The following is a 22,812-nucleotide window of genomic DNA, read 5'->3' as shown; positions in this document are numbered from 1 at the left end:
AAGGTTGGTTAAAACCTAATTGGGTGATTTGGGGGTTTTGGTGGTTTATGTGAACATGGTTGTGATTGTATGTATGTATGTATAGGAGGAGGATTCGTTGAGGAGAGATTCTGACTTAGCTGCTTGATCGTCTGTCGATGTTTGCATTTTCAGGTAGGGTTTCCCTACTCAGTATTAGTTACATGATGTGTGGTGATTGTTGTTGTGGTTGTTGGTTAGTTATTGTTGGTTGATCTTGACGGTTATTGATTTCATATTGTTAATTGGTTTGTATCTGTCTGTGATCTTCGGGGTGCGTCCCTGGCTGAGTGGAGTCACTTGCGGGAGTGGCTTCATGCCCTTGATTCGCCTTCTGTGGAACCCGCCACAGAAGGGATGTGCTCATTAATGAACTTGGGTTTATCGCTCAATGGAGATGAGCGGGGATTTGGTGGGTACGGTTGCGGTACCCCACTAGCGGCGTGAAGTACTTGTTGCGATGAGTACTCTGGTAGGGCTACACACTTTAGTGTGTAGTCAGTTATGTAGAGATTAGAGATGGGACTGGGGATTGTTTGAGCTGTCTGTATTCTTGTTTCATTGTGGCTTTGTTTTATGTAATTAGTACTGACCCCGTTAATTGTTTTAAAAACTGTGGTGATCCATTCGGGGATGGTGAGCAGTTGTTAAGCAGGTATGAGACGATGTGCTTGGGTTAGCTGGGATGTGTCACCACGATGCAGTCTTAGAGTCTTCCGCTGTTTTGGACTAGTTGTTTAGTACTTTTGGATTTTGAGAACATTTGTATTTCACTTTTACCAGTTTTGGGTTTTGGACATGTAATCACTTTAAACTATATTGCTATTTAAATATGTTTCTTTATTGTCATTTTATTATCATTGCCTCGGGTAACCGAGATGGTGATGTTTTCATACCTTAAGTGGTCCTGGTAAGGCACTTGGAGTATGAGGGTGTCACAAAGATAGCATAAATGAGTTATATAGATGCAAGCAATTTATTATTGTTGGAATTGAGTTAGTTCATGTCTTATAATTCATAAGAAGATTTGGGTCCTGGAGTCGAGTCATTTGTGACTTTACAACACCTACAAGTCGACTTAATTCTTCCTATCAAACTACATGCATGATAAACCAAATCCTAGGGAAACTTACGTCTCGGAGCCGAGTCGGTTAAGACTTTACAACACCTACAAGTCGACTTGGGCTTTTCCTATTCAACTCTATGCATGGTCTAATAAGGCTCGAGTTGGTTTATATCTTACAAGCCTCATTGAAAAGATAAGAGATCGGTAAAAAATTCAAGGTTTCATAGTCTAGCATTTCATCAAACATAACATGTGCATAAGTTGAAGAACTATAAGCAAGAATTCATATGAACTCATTAAGCGTAAATCTATCCCATGATTAACCCCCCTAATCCCCCACTAATCCTAGTTAAGTAACTACTTACTCATTATCATGGGAAACATGTTATCAATGGTGTCAATCATCACAACAAGTATAAACATGATAAGAGAGTGAGGAAATAAACAATAAAGAGTAAAGAGATTATACCAAACTTAAGATGAACAATTGGAAAGGCAAGAATAATAGAAGAAAACTTGATTGATTGATGAAGAGTTGTCAATTCTCCAAATAATAACTCAATAATCTTCAATTACCCAATAATAAACTTGAACAATAATTAAGGAAGGATTAATGTGGAATAATTGAGATTAATCTATTCTAATCTACTCTTAATCTAATCTAAGAGGACTTTTTCTAACCTAAGAGAACTTTGCCTCCACTAAGAGGGCTTAATCTCTTAAATATTACAAATGAAGTATATATAGTGGTATATCATTAGGTTTAAGCAAGGGTAGATTAGTAAATAACATTATTAAGTGTTGAATAGAGAATTGCAACTCCCGAGGGACATGCGCGGATCACGTAGCAAGGAAAACATTTTGTAAAGCAATCCGCTCGTCCCGAATGTAAAACAAGAAACTTGAGCCTCAACTCGAGTGGGTTGATATTGTCCCGAGCGGGTTGAGCTGTAACTCGCTCTACTTGAGCTTGACCCGAGCGGGTTGAGCTGCTGTTCCTCTTTTTCTTGCTTTTAAGCCTTTGATCCTTCTATATAATCTTTATTCCGACATCCTTGGTCATCATTATTGCCTCCTCTTCATACTAATCCATCCAAGAACGTCAACAAGCTTCCGAATATGCGCGAGAGACGGGAATTCTGCCTCATTATCTTCTTTCCTACAAGACATATAAAATGTAATAGAAAAGCAAAATAGGAAGGAATTGACGGATAAAATGGCCATGAAATGCTATACTAGTATGCAAAATGGGTTCAACTAGGGGACTAAATATGCACAATTAAGAGTCATATCACTTACCCTCCCGTGGCCACATAAAACAACTCAAACTCAAACACCGACACATGACCAAATGCTCCCTCTCCGCCTCTGACTTTCTCACTAAAATCAAAACCAGCATTGATGAATTAGGCCTCCTCGACAATCCCGTGAGTGTCGAAGACATCACTGATCGCATTCTCGAGAATCTCGATGACCCACGCTATCAGTCTGTCATAGATGTCGGTCACGCCTGTGACTCTCCTATTTCGTTTGTTGAGTTGCACGAAAAACTGCTCAACAAAGAACTCTCAATCCAAGCTCTTGAGCATTCCTCGACACACCCCTTTCCTGCCACTGTCAACGCCACTAACATTCGTTCCTATCAACCCAGCCAGTCCTATCTACCTTGTTCCTCTGATGCCTCATCTAATCCCACCCCTGCTGCCACCAACTCTGCCCCTCGCATTGCTTACAAGGGCAAGTGTCACTGGTGCAATGCACAAGGACACTCCTTGTACTATTGTCCGGTGTTTAAAGATTTGTATCCTGACATTAAAGTCTCTCGTCCCCCACCCTGCACTTCACCCCGGGCCCACACCACCGCACTCCAATCTTCATCTCCCTCCCCTACTACCCCGTACACCCTCGACAGTGGTGCCTCGCATCACGTCACCTCTGATATTGCCCACCTATCCCTTTACTACCCATACGATGGTACCGGAAAAATTATAATACTCGCCCTGTTTAAGGACCTCTTGACCGACCGTTGGAGCAGAGGAGACCCGTAGGAAGGGATATGAGAGAGAATAAAGGACTTATGTCTCTTTTTACTCGACCTAGTAGGGGATACTCGACCGAGTAGTGGTAACAATAGACCGAGTAGGGCTTACTCAACCGAGTATGAAGGTACTCGGTCGAGTATCGCCGCTGTTGACGCGTTATTATAAAACGCAAGTTGCTAAATCTTATTTAATTTTTGACGGTTCGCTATCTCTCTAACCCTAATATATATCTCTCTCTTACCTATCACCCACCTCTTTATGCGTGGAGTATTCAAGTAAGGATGTCATCGTTGTCGACTTCGGTCCGCGTCTCAAGGTATGTTGCTGTTTCGTTGTTGTCTTTCAGTAGGTCTTTGTGGTAGTCTTGTAATAGGATGTGGTTACTCTTTGTAGGATTCATCTCGGAGTCTTGCCTGACTAGTTGTTGGATGCATTTTCATGGATTAGCTATAAGGTAGGGTTTACCTACTCGGTTTACTGTTTAATTGATTTAAGATATGTGTTGTGATTGTTGTACGATTGATATCGTGATTATCTGCTGTTGTTGGATTGGAGTTTGGTGTTGGTGTGATGATTGTTGTTGGTGATGTTCGCGAGGCGCGTCCTCGACTGAGTGGAGTCAATTGCGGGAATGGCTTCACGCCCTAGTTTCGCCCTCTATGGAACCCGCCACAGGAGGGGATGTGCACATTAATGAGCAGGGTTATCGCTCGTTGATGAGCAGGGATTTGGTGGGTACGGCCGCGGTCCGCCACTGGCAGGGCTACAGACTTTAGTATGTAATCAGTTACATGATGTGATTGGGAGTTGGAGGTGGATTGTGGCAGCTGTTTACTTTTATCGTACTTGTCTAATTTTGGTTATGCAGTGAATTGACCCCGTGTTGTGTTTTAAAACTATGGTGATCCATTCGGGAATGGTGAGCAGTTGTCTTAGCAGGTACACCTGGTCTTGTTGTTGTGGGGCTTGGAAGGGAATTGAGTCATCACGCTACCTAAGTAGATGTCACCGTCACTCATGCTTAGTAGTCTTTATAGTTATACATGTTGTATCTTTATTCCGCTGTTTAACAATGTAAAGTATAAATCTATTTAATATACGTTCTGCTATTGTTTATTTGATCTACTTACCTCGGGAAACCGAGATGGTAACACCTTCATAAACGGAAGTGCTCCTTGGTAAGGCACCTTGGTATACGGGGCTATTACAGCAATAGTTATTGGCGATGGCTCGGGTCTTCCCATTACTCACTCTGGTTCATCTCTTATCTGAACTTCTTCTCGTGTCTTTAAATTAAATAATGTTCTTTGTGTCCCGACTATGCGTAAAAACATAATCTCCGTCACTCCATTTTGTTTTGATAATGATGTACTTATTGAATTCTCTTTTGATTGTTTATGTGTCAAGGATCGTCGCACGGGGCACTTCTTCTCCGCGGTCCCGCTAAATATGGCGTTTATCACTGGCCATCTACCTCCGTATATCCTCCCACCGTGCCTACCACCACTGTTCAACCTCTTAACCATCATCATCGAATGGGTCATCTGTCTCTCAAAGTCATGCGTCCATTAGCTCCTTTATTTAATTTCAATTTTTCTAATTTGAGTGATTTGCCTTGTAATTCTTGTTATACTAATAAAAGCACGAAATTGTCCTTCACTATCTTGTCTTTATCCTCCTCCGCTCCTCTTGAAATTGTGTTTAGTGATCTATGGACCTCACCAGTTTATTCCATTAATAATTTCAAATATTACGCTATTTTTGTCGATCACTACACCAAATTCATCTGGCTTTATCCTCTTAAAGCAAAATCCGACTTATTTAATTTTCACTGAGTTTAAAGCTTTATTCGAAAATCAATTTAGCAAACCCCTTCGCACATTCTACTCCGACAATGGAGGCGAATTTCATAAAATGTCGCCCTTCCTTCGCAAACACGGAGTCGCTCATTTAACCTCACCTCCCCACACCCCGGAGCACAATAGTTATGCCGAACGTCGTCAATGTCAAATCGTCAACACTGGCTTAGCTCTATTGTCTCACGTCTCTATGCTTGTCACCTAATGGCCTCACGCCTTTCAATCTGCCACTTACCTAATTAATCGTCTTCCTACTCTTACCCTCTCCAATAACTCCTCCTACTCTACTCTATTTGGTCATTCTCCTAAGTATCAAAATCTATGCAACTTCGGCAGCCTTTGTTATCCACGGCTTCGCCCATACACTCATCACAAGCTCGATCCTCGTTCCATCGCCTGTGTATTCGTCGGTTACTCTCCTATCCAACACGCCTACCTCCGCCTCGACCCATCCACTGACTGTGTCTATTTATCCCGCCATGTTTGCTTCATCGATCACATCTATCCTTTCAGTCATACCACCAATTCCCCGACACCCCTGCCCTCTGCTCGTGATTGGTGACATCTCCATTCTCGTGCTCAATAATCCTCCCACACCACCTCCTGCATCTCCACCGGTCCCTATGTGCCTCGCCATCCTCTACCCCCTCTAGTTCTGTCCAGTCGTCTCCCTCTGACTCCCCTGCCTCGCCCACATCAGCCTCCCCCGTCCAACCCACCCCACCTCCACCACCCCCTTCTCTTCCCACTCACACGCATGCCTCTCGCAATATATTCAAGCCCATAGACAAACTCAACTTCACTGTCACTTTATCCTCACCTGAACCTCATCCCATCACCCAAGCCCTCAAAAACCCAACCTTGCGCCAAGCTATGCAAACCCAATACGATACCCTTATCGCCAACCGCACCTGGGAATTTGTCCCACCCTCTCCTTCCCAAAACGTCGTGGTATGTAAATACAACCCTGATGGCTCCCTTCAAAAACACAAAGCCAGGCTCGTTGCGAAAGGCTTTCATCAGCAGCCTGGTCTTGACTACACTGAAACATTTAGCCCTGTGATTAAACCCGCTATAGTTCGTGTACTTCTTAATCTTGCTGTAACCCAATGTTGGCTCCTTCGCCAACTTGATTTCAATGACGCCTTCCTTCAATGAACGCTCATTGATGATGTTTTAAAGGCTCAGCCACCTGGGTTCATCTATCCCACTTTCCCCTCCCACGTGTGTCACTTTCGTAAAGCGATTTATACTCTGTCAGGCTCCTAGAACATGGTACAATGAGTTTCGTACCTATCTTCTCAGTGTTGGCTTTACCAACTCAGTATGTGACACATCTCTGTTCATTCGTCACACCCCTAAACCAGTCTATGTGCTAGTCTACATTGACGATATCATTGTCACTGGCCCGTGCTCTGTCACCATAGGCTTGTTCATCTCATGTTTGGCGTCTCGGTTTTCTTTTAAGGACTAGGGTCATTTGTCCTATTTCCTGGGTGTTGAGGTTCATTCCACTTCTCATAGTCTTGTCCTTAGCCAACATCGTTATATCACTGATTTACTTACTCATGCTGGCATGCTTAACTCTCACCCAATGCACACTCCTATGGATCCAAATGTAACTCTTCGTTTCACTGATGGCACGCCCCTTGATAACCCCACTGAATATGGTACTCTGGTTGGGGGGTTGCAGTATCCATCTCTAACCCGTCCTGATGCTGCCTTCTCAGTCAACAAATTGTCTCAATTTATGCACCGTACCTCCTAGGGGTGCTAATGAGCCGAGACAGCTCGCGAGCTACTCGAGATCGGCTCGGTCAAAGCTCGGATACTTTTCGAGTCAAGCCGAGCAAGGCCTGGCTCGACTCGAAAAGCTCGCGAGCGGCTCGATTTTTAAAATATAGTAAAATATATTTATATATTCTAAAAAAAAGTCCTAACTAAGTAATGTTTACCCAAAACTCCACTACCCTAGTCCATTACCCAATTACCCAATAATCCACAAAGCAGTAAAAAAACCTAAACTACCGTCATTGCCTCATGCCGTTCTAACTTCTAAATTCTACGGAGTAATTGTTTACAATTTTATCATCTTTTTCCTCGCTGTCGCTCACTGTCACGCAGTCAGGACTCAGGCCTTCACCTTCAAGCCAGGTACTCTATTTACTTATGGTTAATCACTTCATTCTTTCATGTCTTTTGATTAAATTCTGGAATTATGGGTCATCTTTTTACACAAATTGGGTCATCGCCGGCTGTTTTTAATCGTCGCCGCTGTTTTTAATCATCACCAACTCCATTAATTGATCATCCACCATTGGCTTTTTTACTGAGTAGATGATTTCTCAGACCGTCTAATGACAACTCAAATCATAAAACTATGAAAGGAGTTCATAAGCCCCTGTTTTTATTCATTTTTAGTAATCGTCTTAATTTTCAATCCCTTGAAATCGTTTTTAGTAATCGTCCTAATTTTCAATCCCTTGAAAGGAGTTCATAAGCCCCTGTGGTTCATCTCGAAGATAATTTGTTACTTGTGGTTTTATTGTTGGAAAAGTAGCCGGTATAAATGCCGCTCTGGCATGGACTTCCTGTAATACCAGATGCTCCATTATCGCTGCTAGGCTGGCTGATAAGGGATTCCTCCCGATTCAAAACTCCTAACCAAATTGAACTCTCCTTAGCAGTCATTTTGTCTTGTAAGCATTTCGACTGTCTCACCAACCTCCTTATCTTTGTAATATCAGGTGACATGTGCTTTATTACAGCTGTCAAAACCCCAACTTTCCACATCTTTTTTAGCTTCTGTCTCTCTTTTATCAGGTGTCTAATATGGCTATTGTAGATTTTCCTATAACTTGTGATTGAATTTGGTCATGCCAATAATGAATAATGATGTATAAGTTCTATAGGGGCAGCTGGGTAGGATATCAAATATCTACTCGGTAGCTGTTACTATTTGGTCATCAAAACTTCAAAGGCAAACAAGTAGATGCTAGGAAAGGAAATTGTGGCTGTTATAAGATGGGTTTTCAGGTACAATTTAGTTATGATTGCATTCTTTGTTGCTTTGCAACAATCTAATTGCGGCAGTCGACGGCGAGATTGTGGCTATTTGTTACTTGAGCTGGTCTTACATTACATTAACACGAGACCGCCACAAGTTTAACACGATAATTTGCTCGATCTCCAGAAGCCTATAAGAATCCTAGTTGATTCTCTGTTTATAAGAATTCTCCTTGCTGATTCTTTGTTTCTCCGGATTTTTTTTAATTCTCCTTGCTGTCCTCAATTGAATTTGCATACTGAATACTATTGATTGTTTCATCTTCAGAGAACCAGTGTACTAATTTTTATTTTACCCAAGTGTTGTTTCATCTTCAGAGAACTAGTGTACTAACTTATGGTTAAATATGGTCCACTTTTTACCATTTTTCTGTGAACCGAGTTTGATATTTAAATTTCTTAATGTATAGGATAAGAGAGCCGGAGAAACAGGGACAACCATGACTGGTAAATTCTCTATTTATTGTTTAATTATCTTGCACTTGAATTTCAATGTAAATTATTTAATCACATGGATCTATTTGTAATCTACTTATATGTATTGCAGAACCATCAGAGCCTACCTCTCCATTCACTCGTCCTATAGTGGAAGAATATTTTGTGAATGTTGACGATGAGATGGAAATTGAAGAATAAATGGAGGCACAAGTAACGGAGGAGGATACTCACCCTCATCTTAATTCTACCGAAGATGTGCTTGCTGAGGATAGCCCACCTCCCCATCCTTTCAAAAGAGAAAGGAAAGCCAAAGTGTGGAATGATTTTTTAGACCCTACTTTGGTTAAGGGTATATGGAAATCTAAGTGTAAGTATTGTGACAAAGCTTTATCTCACTTAAAATCCGGGGTAACATCTCATTTTAATAGGCACTCAAATAAATGTGTGAAGAAAGCATTGTTTTCTAAGAGGCAAAAGCTTATTAATTTTTTACCATCTAATTCGAGTGCGAGTGCATCACAACCTGGTTTAGTCAGTGCTTTACATGATGGCCAACTTGACATGTCAGTGATGAGGGAGGGAATTGCACACTGGATACTTATGCATGAGCATCCTTTTAGAATTGTGGAGGAAGAGGGTTTTAATTTGATGATGAAACGGGGAATGCCGCAATATAAAAGTATGTCTCGCCATACCATAAGAAGTGATTCTTTTAAAGTGTATGAGAGTGAAAAAAAGAAGCTAAAATCATTGTTGAAAGGTGTTGAGAAAATTTCTTTGACCACAGATTTATGGAAATCAAAGCCTAAAAAGATTGAGTATATGGTCTTAACGGGTCATTTTGTTGATTCTGACTGGAAGCTCCAAAAGAGGGTCTTGAATTTTGTTCATTTACCTCCTCCCCGAGCAGGAAGAGACATAGCCAATTGCATATTCAAATGCCTAAAGGAGTGGGATATAGAGAATAAAGTAAGTATTTTTTCCCTTATAATATTTCGTTTTTCTTATGATTTATTTTCTACTCAGCATGTTCATACTAACTTGAACATAACTTGAACACCTTATATTAATAGCTTATCAAATTTTATTTTATTTTTTAGATTTTCAGTATTTCAGTTGATAATGCTTCAGCAAATGATACTTGTATTCAAGTTCTCAAGGACACTTTCTCTCTCACTAAAAGGTTGCTTTGTGATGGTAAGTTGTTCCATGTTCGTTGTTGTGCACATATTCTGAACATTATGGTACAACATGGTCTTAAAGAAGTGAAAACTATTATCTCTAATGTTCATGAGAGTGTTGATTATATTAATCAAAGTGATCTACGACTCAAAAAGTTTACTGAACTAGTACAACAATTCAACCTTAAAGAAAGAAGACTGGTTCTTGAATGCAAGACTCGTTGGAATTCAACGTATGAAATGTTAGCTTGTGCAATTAAGTTCAAAAAGGTGTTTGCAAGGCTAGCTCAAGAAGATCGTAATTATACTTATTGTCCTAGTGCTGAAGATTGGGCGAAAATTGAAAAATTGAGCGAGATATTGGAAGTGTTTAATGATACGACCAACATTATATCAGGATCTGAATACCCTACTTCTAATTTGTTTTTGGCTGAAATTTATAGAATAAAAGTGTTGTTGGATACACAGTTAGTCACTTCTGATGAATTTGTTAAGAAATTAGTTAAAAAAATGAAAGAAAGGTTTGATAAGTATTGGGGTCAATGTAATTTGCTTATGGCAATTGGAGCTGTGTTGGATCCTCGATTGAAAATGAAGGTTGTGGAGATTACTTTTCCAAAGATGTTCCCTTCTGATGATGGTAATGTAGCTCGAGATAATGTTAACAAGGTAAGAGAGACCTTGTATGAGCTATATAAAGAATATGTTACCATGTATTCTCCTACGGGGCAGAGTGATGAAACTGAAGGTAGCTCTTCTATGAGTATAAGGAGCAACACTCCAGGATTATCTGAACTTTTACGAGCAGTGAGAAGTGAGGCAACAATTGAGTCGAGGAAATCTGAAGTTGATGATTATCTTGACGAGGGGTGTTATGTTCCTCATGAGGATGAGTGTTTAGATGCCTTGGCGTGGTGGAAAGATAAATCCATGAAGTTTCGTATATTATCTCGGCTGGCAGCTGATATCTTAGCTGTTCCCATTACCACTGTTGCGTCTGAGGCGACGTTTAGTGCGGGTAGTCGAGTTATTGATCCTTATCGTGCTTCATTGAGTTCAGATGCAGTAGAAATGTTGTTATGCAGCGGAGATTGGTGTCGATCATTATATGGATTGAAACGAAAGAATAAAAGGTAATAAACTGATAAGTCCGAAAACAATCTTTATTTTATTTGGTTCATTTACTTTATTTTAGCTGTTGTTTGATTTGTGAATGTTTTTTTTTCCAGAACAAAAGCGAGGATCAACCGAAGGAAATTCATCTCCCACTTCCATAGGTTAGGTATTTAAGTGGAAGACATGGCTGTATATTATTTGCACTTTTTATAGTACCAAAATTATTTGTCGGACTCAACTTATTTATTTTCGTTACAAACTTAATTGTGTAATGTATACTTTGCTGTAGGACATGCGCTGAGACATATGAGGTCATAATGTATTGCTCGTAGAAGATGAAGATGGGATATGGGAAGATTGAAGAGGCGACAGATGATTTTGTTATGGATTATATAATTTTTATTTACATTTTTAGTAGACTTTGTGGGGAATTATTGTTTTTGGTCAAAATAACGTAGAAAGACATTACGGAAATGTGTACTCAAACTATTAATTTATCGTATTGTAGCATGAGACTTGGTTGTTAAAATTGTAATGCGTTAAAAATCTAAATGAATTCCTGGCTGTCACGAGCTATAATCCGAGAACCTCACGAGCCGAGCTCATGAGCCCACGAGTCGAGCTCGAAACGAGCCAATGAGCCGAGCGCCAAAACGAGCCCATGAGCCGAGCTCGAGCCAATATGATTATGTCGAGCTCAAGCTCGAGCCTACCCATTTGAAGCTCGACGAGCTCGAGCTCGAGCTCGAGCCGAGCACACCTTCACACTTCTCGAGCTCGAGCCGAGCACCCCTGGGCTCGCGCTCGACTCGACTCGTTAGCACCCCTAGTCCCTCCACTGTCCATTCACAGGCTCTCAAGCATGTTCTCCGTTATCTAAATGGCTCTCTCAATGTTGGCCTTACGCTTTATCGTGACACGCTCTTTGCTCTTCATGCTTTTTCTGATTCCGATTGGGCAGGTGATAAAGACGATGCTCTCTCTATCGGTGCTTACATAGTCTATCTGGGTCGTAATGCTCTCTTCTGGAGCTTAAAGAAGCAGCGCTCCGTAGCCTGCTCTTCCATGGAAGCCAAATATCGTGCTATTGCGAATGCTGCTACGGAATTGTCTTGGCTTGAGAATGTAATGGATGAACTTCACTTTAAGTTGCCAGCTCTTCTACTATTTTTTGCGACAATATTGGTGCCACTCACCTAAATGCTAACCCGGTCTTTCACTCCCGTATGAAGCATCTTGCAATTGATTTCCATTTTATTCGGGAAAAGGTAAAAAGGGGTACTCTACGTGTTACTCCAGTTCACAATGACAACCAGCTCGCGGATACCTTGACCAAGCCCCTGCCTCAGCCACGGCTCCATATGTTACTCTCCAAGATCAGACTTTCTATCCTCTCGTCTGTCTTGCGGGGGCATGATAAGATTATCTCTAAAGATTCTGGCTAATCCTTTTCTTCTAATCTTATTCTCTATATATTTTGTATTATCTTTTACAAACTCTCTTGGTTGTATTCTTTGCTTAATTCATTATATATCCTAGCATATCATATTGTAATCTTCTCTAGTTAGGAAACTTAGGTTATGCTTAGCTATGACTCTTTAAATACGTTTACCATATTGTTAATACATTCAATCTTTTCCACACACATTTTTTCTATATCCCTTACAGTCTCATTGTAGACGAACACAAACCGTTTAAAGCTGTAGACGAATAGTAGCCCTCTCACAAATTGCAAGTGGAGGGCAAGTGTGGGTATCCATTTTTCACCCGCTTGCACTATCCACTATTATTTTGTGAGAGAGACACTATCCGTCTACAGCTTTAGACGGATAGTGTCCGTTTAAAGTGAGAATTTATGTTGCGAAAAATGAATAGGTTAAACAATTAAAGTTGAATCATATTATATTAGAAATAAAATAGAACATGGTTAGTTGAATCGCTTCAGGTTGGAAGGATAATGTCCTATTTAAAGTTAACACATACATGAACGTTTGTATCATCCCATTTAACCAAAAGTCTTTAACAAGACATTCTTAATTAAATAAAGCTACCGTCTCAATTGCCCGAGGTACTACATATCAAAACCCCGACTGAAAAACAACTTAAATAATTATTAAAATATTAATGAATGTACTATTTACAAGTCTCAAAATGTATTCCCAAAACATAACAGCGGAAATTATTAAAGTACGCATAAATGTTCTACTATTAAGTGAGATCGATTAGGCAAATAACTCGATGCGTTGTCGTTCATCCCCGGCAAACAGCCAAGCCATCCAAGCATAAACCTATCAGATTCACTGCTCACCATTTGACTGGAAATATCAAATGGATCACCGCAGGTAGTTTATAAAAAAAATTATACACCATAAATGCACAAGTCAACCAACGGTTAAGTAAATATAATCAAAACTCACACAACAACATAATAATTAGCCACAAGAAATCTCAATCCCAATATCATCATCTCGTGCGTGTTATTGATCACGCGTCATCTCTTACAGCTACAGATCACACGTCACGACTTACCTCCGGATCCTTAATGTGCACATCCCTCTTATGGCATGTCGCCCATACGAGGAGACTTTGAGAGTCTAGGGCAACTGCGATCAACGGCAACGGAATCGATGGCCCGCACTGATTCCCTCGTCATAACCCTTTAGTTGAAGATAAGGTTCGCTCCGGGAAAAAGTGTGTTCCTTCTCTCAAAGATAAAGAAGCCGGTTTGGTGACGAATATGGATGACCTCTTGGATGCGCATGAGGCCAAAGTTGAGGAAAAGTGTTCCTCTCTTCTCATTCAAGAGGCTGGTTTGGTACAAAATATGGGAGAGGCTTCTAATTGTACATCGTCGCAATATACTAGTGCCTTTTTTTCATCGTTAGTGGAGTATATGGATTTGGGAAGTAGTAGTGGAGTTACTAATAATGGGTGTTTGGCTGATGAGCCGATGTATTTTGAGAGTACCAATGCTTCCTCCGAGGTCGTGAATGATACTTTCGACTATCATTCAACCTCCCCAGTTAGCTCAAAATCTTCACACCAAAACTTTACCAACAAGAAGAGACCTTAACATAAATTAAATCTATGCACTCAAGACTATGAAAATTTACTGAATGACAAAAATTTATAGTTCTTTCACCCGAGGTCCTTGCCTTACATGAGGGTTCGTCCTCTCATCTCTAAATCCATTCCGACGGGAACTCCCCCTGAAGAAATTTCGAGGGAAGAAGCAGTTCCCACTACATCTCCTCTATCGGAGATCCTTTATAATAATAATGTTGTCAAGCTGACCGAAACTGTTGAGTTAGTTAAGGAGGAGGTCATTTTACAATTCGATAAGAAGACAAGTTTCAATTATGATTCTTCTTATGCTTGTAAGATATCAATGGTTGAGTTCAAATTTGCAGCAGCCAAGGATCAGCCCCATAGCAAATGGGGACACATTGTAGAACATCTCCACAATAAAGGTCGCATTGGTCGCGCTTCTGCTACTTTGAAGGAAAGATCTTTGGTTTCTATTGATGTTCCAATTTCTTTTTGCAGGTACACCCGCATTACTATTATGGCTATGGGGACGAAGAGGAAAGGAGGTACACGTAATCGAGTTTCACGCCAATTACCATCTATCTTTTAAGAAAAGTCGTATTTTATTTATGAAAGTTTATCGTTATCAAAAAAAACAAAAAACAAAAAAACATCAATCTCAAATCATTTCATTAGTCTTAATCTCATTATCACACAATCAATCGATCTTAATATCACAAACAACGATATCATAATATCAATAAATAGTTGAGTACGGATTATCCATATTTTTTAGCAATCCAAGCACAATCAAAGATCAACTCCAAGAATCAAGTAATCAAAATCGATCTTATTATGAATCCATTTCCTGCAAACAATAGTTGCATAACAATTACAAACTGCCCTTAATTAATCAACCTAACATACCTAATTACCAACAATTAGTCTCCCTTGTGACATAGAGCACAAGGGAGAGACGGGTCTGTTTCATACCACATTGTGTTATATGGGCAAAAACACCCGTTTAGTGCAATAATGGATTGTACTATACAACATATAATAATCTTATCTTTATTAAAAGAAGAACATTTAAAACCTTCACATTAACTCACGTCATCACATTACATTTTTCTTTTTACAATAGTTGTTGAAGCATGTGGGATCTTTGGTGAGGCTAATTTCAATATTAGGCAAAATAGTTAGGCGGTTATTTTTCAACAATAATGAAGGTAGCCATGTATTTATATTTATTTATCTATTCTTTAATTTTTATCATATGCTCCGTAATTTTATAATTTTAATTTAGGTGCTTTATATAAAAGTCCAAATTGCAAAAAAAAAAACGATTAATAAAAAAACGTCATCATCTCATTAAAAAAAATCATTATTATTTTAAGAGAAAATTGTTGATTACAGCCTTTTAAAAATCACTTTTTGAAAATTACAGCCTTATATAATTTTTTTTGTAAATTACATCCAAAATATTACTTTTCTTCTAAAATTGCACCAACTTGAGGATTCAGGTGAATTTTGATGATGTTTTGATGTTGTTTGGGGTGATTAATTGGTTTGTGTTAAGGAGAGGTAAGAAATCTGGGTAAGTAGGCTCTCAAATAATAAAGGGTATATCGATAAAACATCAAAATTCACCGGAATCCTCAAGTTGGTGCAATTTTAGAAGAAAAGTAATATTTTGGATGTAATTTACAAAAAAAATTATATAAAGCTGTAATTTTCAAAAAGTGATTTTTAAAAGGCTGTAATCAACAATTTTCTCTTATTTTAATATTATGGTGAAACATATAAATATAAAGGTAAAAACATCATAGTCATTATCTTTAATAATACAATTTATGCATACAATTACTAAAATTAATTTTGGACAAATAATAGAGTAGTGATTTTATACAATATATACGTTTTAAGAATAAAACGAATTGAGTAACACGTCACTGACTTAAGTGGATAAACGAGTTGAGTAACACTATTTGTTGTGAGGTATTTTTTAGGAATTTTGATTTTACTAATTATTATATTTTTATATAAATAACATGTATTTAATTAAATATAATTTATAACAATTTTAAGTAGCAAATCCGCGCAATTTTACGCGGGTTAAAACTAGTTGATAAAAAAAGAAGAGAGAAGGGAATGGATTTGACAGTACAACATAAAACAAATAATAAAAAAAGAAGACAGAAGGGAGCTTCCCTATGCAGACGGCTTAATCTTCTTTTTTGCTTAGTCAACATCAACTCTTCTCATTGTCATCACCTCTCTCATCAAATTTTCAAATTACCAATTAATTTATCTCTCTAAAAACCTCATCTTCATCTTGATCTTCATCTCCTAGCTCCGTCATCTCGTCGATCCATCCTATATATTTCAACATAATTGATGAATTTGTGTTAAGTTAATTATTACTTTTGTTAAAATGATCACTTTGATTAAATTAGTTTTGGTTTTTGGTTTTTTTAATTATACATATAAACATGCATGCTTGAACAGATTTAATCAATGAAAGGTATTGTGTTAAGTTAATTATTTTTTTGTTAAAATTGTCACATCTGCGGATCCGGTGGTGGAGACTAATGAAAATGAAGCAAGTGAGGAGATTTCATAAAGTGTTGGGTCAAAGGAGAGGGAAGTCAATGGTGAGGAGGACGAGGAGCTGTCGGAATCCGAGGGTGATGGTTTGAAGGTGCGGAGTCTATCATATTTGTTGTTTAATATTATATTTTCTGCTTGTGGTGTACTAGTAATGGATTTTGGTGGTATGTAGAAGCGTTTAAGGTTGCCGTGAAAATGGGTGCCGGTACAAGAAAGAAGAGCAAGAAACCGACATGCAGTTAAGACGGTAAGCTGAATATGTGACCATCTTAGCGAGAAATATGACAATGTTGTTAAGTGTGTTATGTTTGATTGTATTGCCTTAGTAGAAAGATAACGCTTAACATCTACATGGTGACATATGTGTTAATGTTAAATGTCACGACGTTAGGGTTGAAATGTATCTATGTATGGTTGTATTGCCAAAATTGTAACACCCCCATCCACCAAGGAGCCTTAATAAGACCTTTCCTAGCAGATAAGGCTGTTACCATCTTTGTTTCCCGAGGACAGTACTAATCAAATGTCGATAAAAGAACGATTATATTATATTACAAGTGATTTAAACCAACATACGAAAAGAAAGATACAACTCAAAACTACTATTAGCTATGTGAAACTATCTCAGCCATGACTCGTGATAGACTCTTCCCTCTAAGCACCCAGCTGGTCCAAACATCAACTTGCTAAGACTGACTGCTCACCATAGTGGATCACGGGAGACACAACACAAAAAGACAACACAACAAAACCACACAAGGTCAACAACTGAGGTAACAATACAAAAGCAGATACAACACAATGACAACATTACGCACACCACCTCCTCCAACCAACCACACATCTCTGACTGCCCGAAGGTCCAGTCCTGCCAGTGGGGGACCGGAGCCGTTCCCACCTAAGCCTCGCTCATCTATCCGAGCGATAAACCCATGTTCCTTAATGTGCACATCCCTTCCATGGCAGGTTGCACAGAAGGCGAATCAAGGGCGTGAAGCCACTCCCGCAGGTGACTCCACTCAGCCGAGGACGCACCTCGAGAACCGCAGACGACAAACACAACCAGTTGTACAAACAACAATCACCAACTACTATTTCAACAGAATGCTAATCAACTACTACAACCGATCATCAACAATGATAGTAATCCAAATGTACATCAACAAAGACTCTCTAGACAATCAACAGTACTTGTAACACTCCGGCCCAAACCGGGTCGGGAGCGGTTACTTATGATAGCTCACCAGGTTATGTACATGGCCCATAGATCAACATGGGTCCTTTATAGCGCATTTTGTCCTCACTTATGCGCATCCCGGGAATCTTCCCAGGAGGTCACCCATCCTAAGACTACTCCCAGCCAAGCACGCTTAACTTTGGAGTTCTTTCGCATAGATGACCATAAAAGAAAGTGCGCTTTGTTGATATGAGTAGTACTTCCAATCCCTTTAAGCACTAGTTATTTAAGCCTATCACTGGACCTCTTCAATTAACATGGGGTGTTACAGTACTGAGTAGGCGAACCTACCTTTAGCATACCGCAGCGATCCCACGTTCGACCACAAGATACCAATCAACCTGAAAACCACCTATAAAACCATCACAACCATCTATTACTACCACTATAACCATGACTGAAAACAACGATGACGATAATGATGACAACATACCTATACAAAGTAATACGGCGTCAAGACCGGTACCCGACTCAAGCATCCCATCCCCATGGTGTAAGCATCCTCAAAGTCCTCAAGGAAAGGGACTATGGTAGAGGAGAAGTGTAATGACGACAATTAGTGTGACACCCCCATATACTCAGGAGCCTTAACAAGACTCTCCCTAGCATATAAGGGCGTCACCATCTCGGTTGCCCGAGGACATTAAATATCAAATGTTGATAAAAGAACAATTAAGTTATTTTACAAGTGATTAACAAAACTAATGATATACAAAAGGTACGACTTAAAACCACTATTTACTATGAGAACTACTTCTGTCGTGACTCGTGATAGACTCGTCCCTCCAAGCACCCAGCTATCATCCAAACAACACCTGCTAAGACAGACTGCTCACCAAAGTGGATCATGGCAGACACAACAGAAACAAACAACAAACAAAACCACACAAGGTCAGCAGCTGGGGGAACAGACACACAACCACAGACACAACGCAAGCACAACAAAACACACGCACCACATCTCCTCCAATCAATCACCGTCACCGACTGTCCACTGGACCAGCCCTGCCAGTGGGGGGACCGCAGCCGTTCCCACCTAAGCCCCGCTCATCAAACTGAGCGATAACCCATGTCCATTAATGTGCACATCCCCTCCCGTGGCGGGTTCCACGGAGGGTGAACACGGGCGTGAAGCCACTCCCGCAAGTGACTCCACTCACCCGAGGACGCACCTCGAGAACCAGAGACAAACAATCACAATCAGCTGTACCACAACAATGATAATCAAAATAACGCAACACCAACTAATTACCACTATCAATCAACCATACCGACACCACATCAATCAGACCACATAAAAAAACCCTCTAGACAACCAATAGTACTGAGTAGGCGAACCTACCTTTAACTAACAGCAGCGATTCCACATCCGACCATACGATACCAATCGACCAAGCAAAAAACCTATAAACACAGTACAAACATCTATCACTATTACCATAACCCTAACTGAAACAACAACAATGATGATGATGACGATGACATACCTACATATAGCAATCCGGCGTGAAGACCGCTACCCGACTCAAGCAGGCCATCCCCACGGTGTAGGCATCCTCAAGGAACTTAAGGCAAGGACTATGGTGAAGGAGAAATGAGAGTGACGACATCTAGGTTTAGGAAACGAAGTGCGGAAATGATTTGAGGTTTCACGAAACACGGTTTATAATTCCCCACTGCAAATTCGTTACTCGATCGAGTAACTGACTTACTCGATCGAGTGACCCCTACTCGATCGAGTCCCCAAGCTACTCGATCGAGTAGCCTTAGCTAGGTCGAGTAACACACAAGCCAAAGTTCACACCATCACCAGTCATCACTCGTAAGGTTCCCGAAGGTCAAGATATGTGTCTAAGGCCGGTCAACAGGTCCCTAAAAGAATGGGTATTACAGTCTTCCCCCCTTAAAAGAACTTCGTCCCCGAAGTTCGACTCATCCTCCCCCGCGACTCAAGACAAGGAACCAAGGTCAACACTACCGCTCACCCGACACAGGTCAACATAACTATTTAGAAATACCATCCCACTATGTATGTTCATCAGACATCATCATCATCCGCCTTAGCGCACAATACACAACACGACTCTCAGCAAATCACCAACTTCATTTTGAATCACTATACACATACTAACTACAAGAACGATTAACTCGACTATCACTTGCAATTATTACATAATATTATTCAAATGTACACCAACACAACTATCATACTGTACTTTCATCCATTACATGTCAACGATTACCAATTACAAAACATACAAAACAACAGTCCTACCATTGATTCACAATGATACACGATTTATTTCACTCTATCACGTTAGTCACACAACACAACTCTACTGATAACAACTCTACTACCGTTAATAACATCTAATTCTCATGACAACATTAACTGAAAATGAAGTACAACGTCATGCTATTCTATTCAACAATTATAACTCTTACTCAATTACATAATAACCACAATAAAATTATCCAAGAAACATTCAACACACTTTAAATGTCACAGAGGTACTATAAAATATCACGAAAATACTGTAAAATTGTTATAATTACGTCATTTTTCCTTCGCGACATTACTCTTCCCCTCTTAAAAGGAATTTCGTCCCCGAAGTTCACCATCAAACAATTTTCATGTCCCACAAACCGAAACACAATATACCATATTGATATTACTCACAAACCACAAAGCAAACTTTAACTCATGACAGCCAATAGAGTTATTGACATTACACAAACCTAGCTCAGATATATAGAATATATGTAGAACTTATGAGGATATGAACAACACAGCAAAACAACTAATCATCAACTATCAGATATGTCACGACTTATTCTCTTATATGACCATACCAAAGTGCAACAAGAATTACGACCGCCGAACATTACGTTACCTGAAGCAATTTGATTTAATACACAAAATTTTTATATATATATATATATATATATATATATATATATATATATATATATATATATATATATATATATATAGAGGTAAGATCCGGTGAGTCCACCTATATATTTGAGTCCATGAGTCCATAAAACAATATCACGCACTATACAAAACAATATCACGAATTTTTTTTTTCAATTTTTTTTTTTCGAATTTTTTTTTTCAAAAAAATTTTTTCAATTTTTTTTTTTCAATTTTTTTTTTCCGAAAAAGTTTTTTTTTTTTTTTTTTTTTTGTTTAGTATAACGTGTTATATTGTATTACAAAATAATATCACGATTTTTTTTTTCAAATTTTTTTTTCGAGTTTTTTTTTTTTTTAAAAAAAAATTTAATGTATGCTGTGATATTGTTTAGTATAACGTGTGATATTGTATTACAAAACAATATCACGATTTTTTTTTCGAATTTTTTTTTCAAAAACTTTTTTTTTTCTGTTGTGATATTGTTTAGTATAACGTGTGAAACTGTAAACTGTGATATTGTGTAGTATAACGTGTGATATTGTATCACGGACTCACGGACTCAAAAAGATAGGGTGGACTCATGTGATCCTAATTATATATATATATATATATATATATATGTATGTATGTATGTATAAATTAACCAACATGCCCATTGTATAACCACCGTTGAGACTGAACAACGATATAAGGCACCTACAACAAGAAATATTATAGCAACATTTAAAGATACGATGATTCAACCAAGTTTGAAAATGAAAAGTAGCTGTAACAGTGCTACTCGATCGAGTTGGTAAGGCATTCGATCAAGCTGGGCTTACTCGATCGAGTAGGCTGAGATCATAACACTCCCCCAGTGCCACCCCTGCAGTTACTCGATCGAGTGATGGGCACTCGATCGAGTAGCCATAGGTCGAAAATCCCCTCTAAAACGCCATGTTAAGTCCAAACAATCATATAAATACGAGTCGGGACGCTCTCCCGACTCAAATTCCTGCAAAAACAGTTTAAAAGTACTCCAAATACGGCCTTATGGCCAACATACATACCAAAGTCTAAAAAAAAAAGTACCAACCAAATAAGTATTATCAACTACAAATCCATGAGAAAAGTGTGTATAAAACAAGACTAGCAAAACAGACATCACTCCACATCCTGCTCATCCATCACCTTGTCACCACCATCACCGCCTGACGTGCCCGCTCCAGCTGCATCCTGACCTACGACACCACCAATACCAGCATCTGCTCCCATATGCCATGGGGCCAAGCAACCGTAGGGATAAGACTGAGGCTCTCCCCAACTAGACCTCTCCACGCCAAAAGAGTGGAAAACTCCACTGTCGTCCCCAACGGCTCTCCACCACACGGGTTGAGCTGCTCCGGTCCCAATGCCCTGCACATACGCCATCTCATGGAGATTTCAGAGTGTCAAGGTCACAGACACCCTCTCCGTGAGCTCGCTCACTCTCATCTCATGGCTGTAGAAGGAAGGATATCCGGTAAACTGGTACTGTGGAGGCATAGGCTGCTCCGGCTAAGTCTCAGGCACCCTCTCCCTCACTCGCCGTGGTCCTCTCCCCACTCTAAGATGGGCATCCTCAGGTCTCACACGATCCCCTTTCGTCGGCTCAAGCATCACCTCCAAGATATCCTGGTCGATGAGATACAACTGCCTCTCAGGTGCCTCCTCCTCCTCCTCATCATCAGAATCGGCAGCCACCACTGCCGCCAGTAAGGGCTCAGTCACGGGAAGGTGCTGAGGAGCAGGTATCCGCATCCAACTCATCCCCCAAATCCTCCATGCTAACCCACCACCCTCCAAAGTCCTCAACCACTTGAGGTCAAGAAAGTACTCGCGGTCCAACGTAGGCACCATCGGGGTCAAGGGTGTGCAGGCTAAGGAAGCCACAAAGGTGGTAAGCCTCTCCGCCAACCGAGTGGCAATGGCACCACAGCTCAAAAAACGAGCGTCAGAGGTGGCCATCAAGGCTAAACTGGCGCACACTATGTCCGGGGCACTAAAAGTGACTCTCTGAGACCGGGTGGGGTTAAGGTAGGCCGCAAGCAACATCACCTCGTGTGAGTTTAACTTACTCACATCCTTCCTTTCATAAAGCAGACAGGTCAACGCACGAAGTAAGATCTTTAAGGTGACATGTTGAACATCATTAATCAACATGGTGCTAGAGGCCGGGGCGAGTTTACCGGTAAAGCAAGGCATAAGACTAC

General features: G+C 39.9%; 1 protein-coding gene across 1 annotated transcript; it reads left to right on the top strand.

The window, feature by feature from the left end:
- The first annotated feature begins 8,687 nt into the window (after positions 1–8,687).
- On the top strand, positions 8,688–11,986 carry LOC141614546 (zinc finger BED domain-containing protein RICESLEEPER 2-like). The gene is made up of 4 exons (XM_074433292.1): positions 8,688–9,458; positions 9,590–10,803; positions 10,900–10,952; positions 11,748–11,986. Exons 1-4 carry the CDS (start codon positions 8,688–8,690, stop codon positions 11,984–11,986), a joined length of 2,277 nt encoding a protein of 758 aa, XP_074289393.1.
- Positions 11,987–22,812: the final 10,826 nt, after the last annotated feature.

The sequence above is a fragment of the Silene latifolia genome, chromosome 11, assembly GCF_048544455.1.
Source record: "Silene latifolia isolate original U9 population chromosome 11, ASM4854445v1, whole genome shotgun sequence".
Taxonomy (NCBI): domain Eukaryota; kingdom Viridiplantae; phylum Streptophyta; class Magnoliopsida; order Caryophyllales; family Caryophyllaceae; genus Silene; species Silene latifolia.
This window is presented reverse-complemented; position numbering and strand designations above follow the sequence as displayed.